Below are 12,988 nucleotides of genomic sequence, written 5' to 3'. Positions count from 1 at the left end.
TGCGAGGGGTTCGGGTGATGTTGACGGTGCGGCCTTGCGGGCGTGGTTGGGTGCGGTCCACACACGAGGGCAAGGGGACGGGCATAAGCGCAGTGCGGACGCGAGATCGTTGGGCAATGGAATGGTATATGGGCATCGGTGCGGTGCGGACGCGAGATCGCTGCATGTGGTCAAAGCAATGCTCACTCCAAAGTAGGCCTCACCCTCCAGGGTATTTTTTAGTATCATATTGTGAACAAGTGACCATTTACCCCAACGGAGCTTGTGACGTAATACACCTTTTGGGGGGTCAGATCGAAGGCATGCTTATTCTCAACGAGTTTGTCCAAAAGATTTGCCTATACCAGTTTGCGCCATAAGCGACACTTGCCACAAAATAACTCATTCTTCAACAGAAGTTGTTCTCAATCAAGTTCACCTGCGGCCCGCCTTCCATAGATATCCCAAATTTAGATACATGAAGCTCCAACGTATAAAAGCTTACGACCATGACTTTATTTTCTGAATTTGTCATTAGCTCACGACCACAAATGCCCATGCCACTCGTCATTTATTCCTAAGGACTCGCCACTCGTACCTAGGGACTTGTCTTCACATACATGTTATGCATAACAAACTGATAGAAAACACTTGTAGATCTCAAGGATTTCCTATCAATCTTCGGAAAACAATGAAAATTCTCTACAAAAATTTGCACAAAACCACGAAAACATTATAATTTGTATTATTTGATAAAAGGGAAATGGAAAATAGCAAGATACAATTGATCCTCTATTCGAGAGGAGGATCGATCCCTCCCAAATCTCTAGCGCCGCTAGAGCCCTCAAGAAAACCTAAATCTAAGATATCTCAAATTTCAGCCAAATTCAAGATGCCCTAACCCTAGGAAAACAAACTATTTAATGCATAAAAATCAAAAGAAAATCTCTAAACGGTCTATACATTTAAATTTCCCTCCCAAATCCCTCAAAATTCTTTCCCAAAAAACTCCTTGAAACCTGGCGGCTTGATTGGCGTACGCAGGAGGCGGGGAAGTGCCGCCTCAGTCGCGTCTGGGCTGATCCCATGTGAACCGGTTGGATCGGTCTAATAATACCCCCTCCCAAATATCCACCTTATCCGCAAGGTGGAAAGATGACACCCTCCTCCATTCCTTCATCACAAATGGTAAAAACCTGAAGAGTTCGGTCCTTGCACATCTGCCCCGGCGTATACATCTTGTTGCATCTAAAACAGATTCCCTTCGCCCTCTTCTCCTGTAATTCTGTTTCTGTGAGCTTCTTGAAGTTGTCCTAGGTCTTTCTCCGGTAGTGTTCTCCTTCGTAGTTTTCCTAAGAATATTCGATGTTGGTTTCTGGGGTGCCAAAAAGGTGGTAGTCATCCTGTATGAGCCTCATGAACTGCTGCATCATGCTCCTTTTTCTAGGTTCCTCTGATCCTCCACCAATTGAGCTAGCTTCATAGACTCTCCTAAGTCTCGAGGTCTCATCACTCTAACTGTTGCACAAATCTTGGGTTTCAGTTCCTTCATAAGATTCCCCTCCAGTACTGTCTCTAGAAGCCGATCCAATCAACTGGCAAGGTACTAAAATTGCTCACGGTACTACATCATTATCCCCTCCTGTATCAAAGCGAAGAACTGCTCGTATAAGTTCCCTCCCCTATTGGTTTGGAAATGTTCCAACATACAGTCCTTAAACTCCCTCTAGGTCCTTATTGGTCGCATCGTATCCCTACCGTGCTAAAGCTTTCAATTCCAAGCACTTCCTGGCTTCCATCAGTCTCTCCCCCTTCGTCAACCTGTTGACGGTACAGTACATTTCCACTTTGTAGATCCACCCATGTGCATCCGCTCCCTAAAAATTAGACATCTTCAGCTTCCTCACCCTCAGATCGTCTCCGTTTCCTCTGTTCCCTTCATAACTTCCCCTTTCCCAAGGGGATAGTTCCCCCAAGTGTCTCAATCATCCCTTTTACGTTCATACCTCAGCCTTTCATCAAATTCTCACATTATCCTCTCAAATTCAGCACCTCTTGGATCATAACCTATGATGCACGGACACGGACACGGCGACACGGACACGACATGGACACGGGACACGGCTTTTTTAGAAAATATAGGACACTGGTACGGTGCGGACACGACAATACATTTTTATATAGTGTATATATGTTAATGTAATATCATATTAAAATGACAAACAATAAAAAATGAATGACATGATAACTTGTCTAGCTTATAATATAAAATATTTAGTACAATCACAAAAATATAAGCAAATAATCACTTACTACAACATCAAGCCTTCAAGCTTCAACTACTAGGATTAGGTTTAGAGCTTTGTTTTTGGCCTTCAATATTATCATCATTGAATATCACTGCTTTCAACTCTGGTTCAACAAGAGAAAGATTTGTAATTGTGCAAAAAAGAGAGGAGATGAAAATACCTTCACTGCCAAAGAGAAATGAAAATGAGAATATTCGATGAATGGGTATTAAATGCAGACGTTGATTTGGTGTTGTGGATAGGAAATAATAAATTTAGTTTAAATCTCGCCAAATATAAGAAATTATATTTTAAAAAAAATTAAAATATTTAAGATACGCGTGTCGGACACGCGTGTCCAATTTGATTTTAATATTTTTTTAATCGGACACGTTTTCGGCGTGTCCGACACGTGTCGGAGGAGTGTCGGACGAGTGTCGTGTCGGACACGGTGTCGGACACTGCACGCCTCTTTGAGGAGAAGTGTCGGTGCATCATAGATCATAACAAACCCCTCCCTTTTCAAATTCATCATCCTTTTGGTCATAATTACCCATTTCCCTTTCCAATCTCGCCGCTCTCCTCTCCAAATCAGCACATCTTTGTTCTTGCCCTACCTCCTCATGCCTCTCCTCATACTCTTTGCTCAGCGCCTCCCTAGGAGTAGGCTCTAGGAGAGGTATTCTCTCCTCTCCCTTTCGAGTCACCACCTACTGATCTCCCCTTTGCCTGATTGGCCTAGGATTTTTCCCATCCCCGTAGTTGTCGGCGCTTTCCTTCCCCTTCGACGGTGATATTTTGATTTTGCCCTCGAGCACTTTTTTCAACATCTCCAAAATGGAAAATTTCGAATCGAACTTATCATGGATGGCTGAAACATCTTTTTTTAACTCTATAACTTGAGTTTGGAGATATGAAATTTCATATTTCATTTGTCAAATCTCCACTTTGAGGCGTTCCTCCAACGCATCCATTTTCTTGGCCGCCATTGATGCATGGATTTTTTTAGAAATAAAAATATGGGCTTCGATATTCAAAAACAGCAATTTTCTTCTTCGAGACCGTTGAAATTCACCTAAACAGCCCACCAAATGCCCCAAAAACAGCTCTAATACTAATTTGATAGGAAACCCTTGTAGATCTCAAGTATTTCCTATTAATCTTCAAAAACAGCGAGAATTCTTCACAAAAATCCGCACAAAACCACAAAAACAATAGATAATTTGTATTATTTGATGAAAGGGAGACAAAAAAATAGAAAGACACAATTGATCCTCTATTCGAGAGGAGGATCGATCCCTCCCAAATCTCTAGACGCTGCTAGAGCCCAAAAGGAAACATAAATTTAAGAGATATCAAGTTTCAGCCAAATTCAAGATGCCCTAACCCTAAGAAAACAAATTATTTAATGCATACAAATTAAAAGGAAATCTCTATACAGGCCTTACATTCAAATTTCCCTCCCAAATTCCTCAAAATCCTTTCCCAAAAAGCTCCTTGAAACTTGGCGGCTTTATCGGCGAACGCAGGAGGCGGAGAAGTTCCGCCTCAGTTGCATATGGGCCGGTCTCGTGTGGACCGGCTGGACCAGTCTAACACAAACCTCCAGACTCGCCCAAAGTATTCGTTGCAGAAGACTCGCCCTGGGTACCCTCCATAGGATCTCGCCAGCGACGGAGAGCTATGTCGGTGCCTATTATGAAACCACAACCCTAATTACACTAGTGACAAAGAATACTAATTACACTAGTGACAAAGAATACAAACCTTCGTTCTCATAATAGCCAAGTCAAAACATAGAAAATTATCTTCAAATAATGGACACTATAGCATCAACACTCGTGGAATAGATTATTACATACACAAAAAAATAAAATGAGCAGGCAAATTTCTTTTGAATATCTTTACAAGTATGTATTGCAGGAAAGAAGACAAAAAAAAAAAGGGAATAAAGAAAAGAAAACATAAAAAGGGCAACCTCAATTGTTGGTTGCTCTTCTCCCAATCGCATTTCACTAAGAAATCCGACATTAACTCATAGAAGAGGTCTTGATCTTCAATATGCTACAAAACCCCTTTGAGTTGATCAGCTTCTCCAAGCAATACTTGATCCCCTTGTCACACTTCTTAAGTTCTTATTGAGGGATCTCTTGGTATATTATTTCTCTTTTAGATATATTTAGACTTCTTTTTGCTTCACCACTATTCAACTTAATAAAAATATATATATGAAAATACATTTAGAAATTCATTATTTTTGCCAATAGATATTTTTTTAAAATGAATTTACGTGCATAGAAACTAATTGTTCTAGCAACTCAAATTTTTTTGAGAATGTTATGATTGCATTTCACATTTCACAATTTCATGCCAAATATAGAAAACAATATCAAAATACATTAAAACTTCTTTTAAAGGCCCATAATTGGTTGCTTGACGCAAGAAAGCACCTTTTTTAAAACAATAAACTTGCTAGATTCCTTAATTCTAAATCAAATTTGTTTTAAAACAATACAAAAATATTTAAAATCTTTTAAATATGATGATTTATTTTTACTGAAAAAATAAGTGAAAATACAATTATTATTTTCTAAAAATAATGTCATCTACGAGCAATCAAATGAGTCCTCAGAAATTTTCTTATGATTAGTTTATATCATATTATACCATTCAAACTTTTGAACCATATTACTAACCTATTAAATTCTTATTTCTAAATATTTTTGAAGCATGCAAGAGTTTCCAGACATGTTTAACATTGCAACTTTACTATAAAAATTTACAAATTTGTGCTGTTCAATATCTCTTCTAAACTTTGAGAAATCAAATGCGGTCTTTTTCAATTGTATTGATTTAGTTATAGCTTGTTAATTGGTAATCAAATCATAATCAGTTTGGAATGTAATTACTTTTATCCATTAATAGTTGAGAAGTAAAAAATTAAATCTGTAACAGGTGAGATGATTGTAGGCCCAACAAAAACACTTTTTATGGATGAGATATCTACAGGATTAGATAGCTCAACTACACATCAAGTTGTGAAATGCTTTCAACAAATTGTGCATTTGGGTGAAGCCACTATACTTATGTCTCTTCTCCAGCCTGCACCTGAGACATTTGACCTTTTTGATGACATCATTCTACTTGATGAGGGCCAAATTATCTATCAAGGTCCACGTGATCATGTTTTAGAATTCTTCCACAGTTGTGGCTTTCGATGCCCTGAGAGGAAGGCTATTGCTGAATTCCTACAAGAGGTAAATATTGCAATGTTTTTAAGGAAAATTTTGAGCGCTTGGAGGGCAAATTTGGATTTTGGAGGAGTGGGCCTGTCTTCTTCAACAGAAAAACTTAATTTTGTTTCATGGACAGGTTACATCAAGAAATGATCAACAACAGTATTGGGAAAACAAGGAGAAACCATATGAATTCATGTCCGCTGCTGAATTCATTAAACGCTTCAATCGATTCCATGTCGGAATAGATCTGCGAAGTAGACTTTCAGTACCTTTTGACAAGAGAAAGAGCCACAACGCAGCTTTGGTCTTCACCAAGCGCTCTGCTCCTACTAAAGTTCTACTCAAGGCCTCCTTCACTAAGGAATGGCTTCTCATCAAGAGGAACTCCTTCGTTTACGTATTTAGGGCAATCCAGGTTCTTACAAATTTTGACCATTTTGAGTTTTTCTTCTTCATCAATCAACATGCATTTTCACACATGTTATATTTTCATGTTTGTAGCTCCTAATACTGGCATTTGTTGCTTCATCTGTTTTTCTGAGGACAAACATGAAAACAAAGACTGAGGCTGATGGGGCCGTCTATATAGGGGCATTAGTATATGGCTTGAATGTGAATTTTTTTAATGAATTTGCAGAGCAATCTCTTGCTATCTCAAGGTTACCAGTATTTTACAAGCAACGGGATCTCCTCTTTTATCCAACCTGGGTTTTCACCGTTCCAAATTGCATCGTAAGGATTCCCTTATCTATTATGGAGTCTGCTGTTTGGGTGATTGTGACATACTACTCCATAGGTTTTGCCCCTGAAGCTAGCAGGTAAATCAATCACCTTGATATATCTCAGAATTCTTAATATTATGATCTTGCGTTTGTTTATTGACTTAATCATATATGTGGGAGCTATTTGGTTGAAAGATTTAGCCTAGAAATAGTCATATTTGAGCTAATTTTTGTTAAATAGTTTTTTGAGCCACATAAACCCTACTACCTTCTTTAATCCAATTTTCATCAGATTATGGTCTAAATCTTGGATTTGTAAATTATGGGGAAGTAGGATTTAGAGATTTAAGTCTCCTCATTGTGCCTTCTCTTTCCCTTCATTGAAGTTGTAAATATAGAAAATATCTGCCAAATAAGCTTTTAGAATTAAGCAAGATTTAACAATTATCATGCCAACTTATTTTCATGATTTGACCCCTCTTAGATTTACTAAATCTAGATTTACAAGATTTACTAAAACCTTATTAATTTAAATCATATTTATATCCACACAACCATTACCTTATATTATTTTATTTGCTAAAATCATAATACCTTCACAAACCAGAGAAAAAAGATTGCATAAATAAAAAGATTAGAAGCAATAGAAGTAACAACTTGATTCTGTCTTGGAAGTAAAAACAAGTAAATAAAAAGAAAAATGTAGGAATCAAATATTAGGGCTGATTTTTTATTATCTCTTTAATAAATAATGAAAGATACAATTGATCTACTATTCGAGAGGTATATCAACTCTCCCACAAATCCTAGGCGCCGTTAGGAACAACTCTAAAGAAAAACTACAGCAATCACAATCACACAATGACAATAAAACCATCCAATTAACCCTAATATAAACTTTCCTATTTTCCTCCCAAATTTGAATTCAAATCATCAATCTTTCCGTAAATAAACCTTTTCTAATTCCCTCCCATTCAAATCAGCCATCTTTCCCTAAATAAATATTTTTTAATTCACTTTCAATCAAATCAATCCTCTTTCTATAAATAAAACTTCCCTAATTAGTTCCCGCTTAATTCCTCCTTATATAATGAATAATAGATCCCCCAAGCCCCACAAGGGTGTATCAATAGTTCCCCCACAAAGACGCACCTTGCTCTCAAGGTGGAAGAATGGGATCTTTCTCAATCGTGCATCCACGGTATTGTTCTCTAGTCCTGGACAATATTGGATCTCAAAATCATATCCAAGTTTGGATAACCACCTATGATGCTCCTCAATCACCATTCTATGCTCCAGCCGAAACTTCAGACTTTTATGGTATGTCCTGACGATAAAGTGTCTCCCCGACAAATAAAGTGGTTACTTTTGGATGGCTAAGACAGTTGCAATCAACTCTCGCTCATCTTATATGGACTTGAGCCTCGCCTTGGTCGTGAGCACCTGATTGAAATATGCAATTGCCTAATGATACTACATGAGTATTGCCGCTAGTCCATATCTTGATGTATCCGTCTCCGCCACAATTGGTCTATTGAAGTCAGGAAGTGGTAATATCGGCACGATGCTTATGGCTTTCTTCAATTGCTCAAAGGCCTGTGTTGTTGCTTCCCCCCAATTGAAATTATCATTTAGTTGCTTTGTTAGTGGCCATGCTATCGTACATACTCTCCCACAAACTTCTAATAGTACCTGGCGAGACCTAAGAATATCCTCTCAACTCTTTCAGGTTCTTCAATAAAGGCCAATCCAATATAGACTCATTTTTGGATTGGTTTGCTGCTACCCCTACTCTGCTCACCACATGTCATAGGTACTCTACTTGTGACTCTGTAAAGAAACATTTCTTCCGATTGACATATAGTTAGTGCTCCGTCAAAGTCTTCAGTATAGTCCTCAAGTGATCCACATACTCTGCCTCCGTACGACTATAGATCAGGATGTCGTCAAGAAATACTAAAACAAATTTTCTAAGGTAGGGTTGAAAAACCTGGTTCATGAGGGATTGAAAAGTGGCTGAAGTGTTAGTAAGGCCGAAAGGTTTCACAAAAAACTCACAGTAACCCTCATGAGTCCTAAAGATTGTCTTGTGCACATCCCCCAACTTCATTCTGATCTAGTGGTACCTCAACTTCTGGTCAATTTTCAAGAAGCTGATCGCCTCAAATAGCTCATCCCGTAACTCATCAATCACGAGCATAAGAAACTTGTGCAGCATAGTTTCCTTTTTAAAAACTTTATAATCCACACAAAACCTCTAACTGCCATTATTTCTCACTAGTAGAATTGGGCTGGAAAAGGGGCTTACACTAGGCTGGATAATCCCTGCCTCAAGCATCTCTCTGATGAGCTTCTCTATCTCATCCTTTCGAATCTGCGGGTACTGATATGGTCGAACACTGATAGGAGAAGCTCCCTCTTTCAAGGTATTGGCGTGCTTGTGCTCCCTAGGTGGCATTAATCCGTTAGGCTGCTAAAAAATAACAGGAAACTGCTGCATAAGCTGGCATACACACTTAGGGACCTCGACTCACTCTAAATCTCGCACCTCCTCTAGGCTCTGCAGCTCCACCAAGTAACTCGACCCTGCTCCCTGTATCGTCTTGACCATGGTTTTAAGTGAAACTATGGTTTTGAACAGGTTGGCATCTCCTTGCAACACCACCCTCTTCTCCTCCACCTGGATCTCCATTGTCAAAGTTTTTCAGTCCACCTTTGTCTCCTCGATCATCTGTAACCACTTCATCCGTAGGATCACATCAGTTATCCCTAAATTCAAGGGAAGAAAATCCTCTACTATCCATATGCCCTGGAGTGTCAACACCAACCTCCTGCAGATCCCCCTTACTCTCCATCTTCTCCATCCCCATCATGACTCCAAAGCTTCTTGTATCCACCAACTTCAATCCCAACTAGTCCATAACCCAATTTGAGATGAATTTGTGAGAAGGCCCGCTATCCACCAAGACCACCATTGGCCGCTTCCCAATCTGTCCCCTCACTTTCATTGTGTGATTTAGAGTAAAATCCCACCACTGAATTAAGGGATACTTCTGCCATATCAAGGTGTAGGTGCTCTCCTCCCACTTTTGCTTCCTCTTCCAACTCCTCGCTATTGTTCTCCTCCTCATCAAAAACCATAAGGACCTGGAGTGTGTGGTTCTTATACCGATAGCATGATGCATACTTCTAATCACATCAGAAGAAAAAACCTTTTGCTCTCTTGTCCTTCATTTTTGCCTCTATGAGGCTTTTGAAGTTGGCCTGGGGTGAACTCCCCCACTCTTTTCGAAACTCCACCAATCTTCTCCCTTGATGCCTCCCGCTGAAATGACATTGTCTGGGTCCTCGATGCCAGTGAAGTCGAGACACTCTTGTAGGAGCCTCTCATGACTCCGCTCCTACTGGTTCTCTCCATCTGTCTCTGATACCTATTATCTGGGCTAGCTCCATCGTCTCCCTCAACCCCTTTTGCCTCAACAATCAGAGGTCTTCCCGTATGTTAGGCTTTAAGCCCTTCATAAAATTTTCTTCCAATATTGCCCTTGAATCCCCCTCAACCGTCCTAACAACAACTCATATCTCTCCCTATACTCCATGGTAGTCTCTTCTTGAGTCAAGACAAAGACAAAGAATTACTCGTGTAGGTCTCCTTCCCGAATGGCTCGGAAATGTACCAACAAGCAATCCTTAAATTCCTTCAAAGAGTGGATAAGATATCTTGCCTCCATTCACTGGAACCAAGCTAGGGCTTTCCCCTCCAGACATAGCTATGGGTGTCAAAATATGTCACGACCCGAAACTTGACTTGAACCTGACCTGGAAAATTTCGGGTTTGGCTTAACCCGTTTGTTATATGAGTTGGGTTTGAGTTTGTAATTCCAACCCGTTTGTAAAATCAGGTAGGATTCGGGTTGACCCGGAAACTCCAAACCAACCCGGATTGATCCATTTTCATCATCATGCGTGAGGCCTATCTCGTCAAGCATCAGCAAATGAGGTTGCTCAATGTCGCCTCGTCATGTCTCCCGTCGCCTCGTCGCATCACCTCGTCATGTCCACTACTGTCGCCGTCTGTTCCGCCAGCACTGTCGCTGTGGCCGTCAATCCCTCCGTGGCCCCACGCTGGCTCCTGTAGGCAGTGTCGCGGTTAAGAGTCGAGAAGACGAGACCTAGTCGGCGGGCCCGCTCTGCAGCCTCGCGGGTCAGGTTGGGTCAACCTGATAACCTGCGTGGGTCGGATCCGGGTTAATGTCCACACGTTTACAATCGAGTCAAGTCGGGTTCGACCTAAACCCGACCCATTGTCCCGAGTTGACACCTTTAGACATAGCCCTGCTGTCGTAAGCTTCTCCTCCTCATTTAGCCCATTCACCATGAAATACCTCTCTACCCAACACACTCACCCATGGGCATCCTCATGAAATATAAACATCTTGAACTTCCTTATCCTAGCATCTCCATTCCAAATTCCTCTCCCTCCAATGGTTTCCCCCGTGTATTGAGGGCGAGAATCCAGTCTTTCTTCCATCCTCCTTGCATGATCCGATCCCCATGGCTTGTCTTGACCCCCTCCATCTCCAATCGCCCAATCCCCTTGCTCGAAATGTCTCCCATAGGGATCAAGGTTTAAAATTGCGTAAATAAGCCTCGAGGCGGTTTTCGTCCGTGAGGCGAGGCGTAAGCCTCGAGGCGGTCTGAGGCGTAAGCCTCACGGACACAGAATTGCGTAAATGAAAAATTAAGGGTTTTAGCAGGAAAATAATGGCAATATTATATCTTACAATAAAAACATCTAAATGATATATGAAAATAGTTGAAAGTAAGAAAGTAGATGCAATAAAATCATGTCCCAAAGTACAAAATCACAAAATATTAGTTTAACAAAACTCCCAAAGTACAAAAAACATATAAAATGCAATCATATGCCATCACTAAATGGGTCTTCAAGGGAATCTTCTTCTCCAATTGTATCTATGAATGTCATGTCATCATCATCTTTAATATAATTCACTTTTTTTTTTCCTGTTCAATAAGAGAAAAGATCATTAGCATGTTAATTGCTCACTTGATATAAATATACTGCGATAGTCTATAAGAAGTTGTGGAATACATTTACTTGATTGTTGTGCTGCAGAGCTAGTGGATGTGTGTGGTGTGGTACTAGAAGATGTGCTCATTTGATCTGCTTCGCCCCTCAAGACATCCACATTTAGATCTTCTAGCTGTAAGTCTGATAATGGTAAATCTATCTCATCATCTATGAACCACTCATTATCGGATGACACATTATCACACACCAACGGGTCTTCATCATCCTTCAACCCCTTATTCCTCAATCTCCTATCTTTTAACCTCTTGTTGTGCATTATATATACGAGGGAGTTCATTCTGAATGTAGATAGCCGATTTCTTCTCTTTGTTTGCACTTGACTATATGTACTCCAGTTTCGCTCACACCCAGAAGAAGAACAAGTGAGGCCCAACACTCTTACATCAAAACTCTATAACTCAGGGGTGGAATCACCAAATTGGATCCACCATTCAACTGTTTTCAAGAAAAAATATAATTATAAATAAAACCCATAGCTGGTTTCTTCTCTGCATCCACTAAGCATAGAGCTTGCACTAAGGGTCTCGTGCTCAAAATGGCATAGGTCACAGTAGCCCAAAATTTATCATTCAGAATTATCTTTCTTATTTCCTTCCCCTCACTTTTCTTCCCCCAAGCAGAGTTAAGTCATTCAGTTGATGTAAACATGGCTTCCAAAGGTTGTCTCACCTCCATCAAGCTCTGCAGTGTCAAATAAGAGGTGGCAAACCTATAGATTCACAGTGCCCAAATGTTAAAACTATGAACATACAGTTGGAATGATTTACAATGTAAAAAATATGAACATACCTAGTGGTTGCAGGGCGAATGATTTCTTTCTTTGAAAATTTTCTCATCAAGCTTAAGACCCAAGAGTGATTGTAGATGAATTTTGTAATCTTCTTCGCCCTAGCAAGAGCACTCTTGTGCTGAGGTAAGTCACCAAGATCCTCCAAAATGAGATCGATACAATGTGCTGCGCAGGGTGTCCAATATAGGTGTGTCCTCTTCTCCATCAACATCTGACCAGCTGCTTTGTATGCACTGGCATTATCAGTCACTACCTGGACAACCAATTGCTCCCCAATCTCCTCAATAACCCCATCAAGTAAATTGAAAATGAATGTAGCATTTTTCACCTCATCTGAAGCTTCAACCGATCGTAAAAACACCGTGCCGTAGGGATTGTTCACAAGAATGTTAATCAAGCTCCTGCTCTTCATGTCAGACCATCCATCTGACATAATGGTTACACCAGTCTCAATCCATGTCCTTTTAATCTCATCAATGCTACGCTCTGTGTTCATCAGCTCCTCCTTTAAAATCCATGTTCGCAACTCATACATAGAAGGTGCCTTCAACCCTCTCCCATACAACCCTACAGACCGCAGCATATTGAAGTAGGCAGGCGACGTAGCAACATTAAAAGGTATGGCATTTTCAAAAAAAAATCTCCCAATATCCATGCAAACCTGGCGTCGACCCTCTCTAGTACCGGCCGCAGGCATCATTTGTGCTTGTCCTCTATCCTCTTCTGGATTAGTCATATACTGATCCATAGGACCCCGTGCACCTCTGTTATGTATAGTGGAGGAAGAGCCCTTTCCACTCTCGCTCCCAAAATAAGCGTCATGTTCGACCCTATTATCAAATTGCTCCTGTTGCAAG

At 40.3% G+C, this 12,988-nt stretch overlaps 1 protein-coding gene across 4 annotated transcripts in view; it reads left to right on the top strand.

Moving 5' to 3' along the window:
• LOC110095308 (ABC transporter G family member 42) overlaps window positions 1-12,988 on the top strand; it is a 53,972-nt gene that overhangs the window by 23,450 nt on the left and 17,534 nt on the right. For all 4 annotated transcript variants that reach the window (XM_020820794.2, XM_028694560.1, XM_020820791.2 and 1 more), the window contains 3 exons: window positions 5,223-5,524; window positions 5,640-5,921; window positions 6,008-6,324. In XM_020820794.2, coding sequence (XP_020676453.1) covers window positions 5,223-5,524; window positions 5,640-5,921; window positions 6,008-6,324 — 901 coding nt within the window. The remainder of the gene's footprint in view (window positions 1-5,222; window positions 5,525-5,639; window positions 5,922-6,007; window positions 6,325-12,988) is intronic.

This window comes from Dendrobium catenatum, unplaced genomic scaffold, assembly GCF_001605985.2.
Source record: "Dendrobium catenatum unplaced genomic scaffold, ASM160598v2 fragScaff_scaffold_501, whole genome shotgun sequence".
NCBI classification, from domain to species: Eukaryota; Viridiplantae; Streptophyta; class Magnoliopsida; order Asparagales; family Orchidaceae; genus Dendrobium; species Dendrobium catenatum.
Note: the sequence above shows the minus strand (reverse complement) of the source record. Positions and strands in the feature narration are given on the sequence as shown.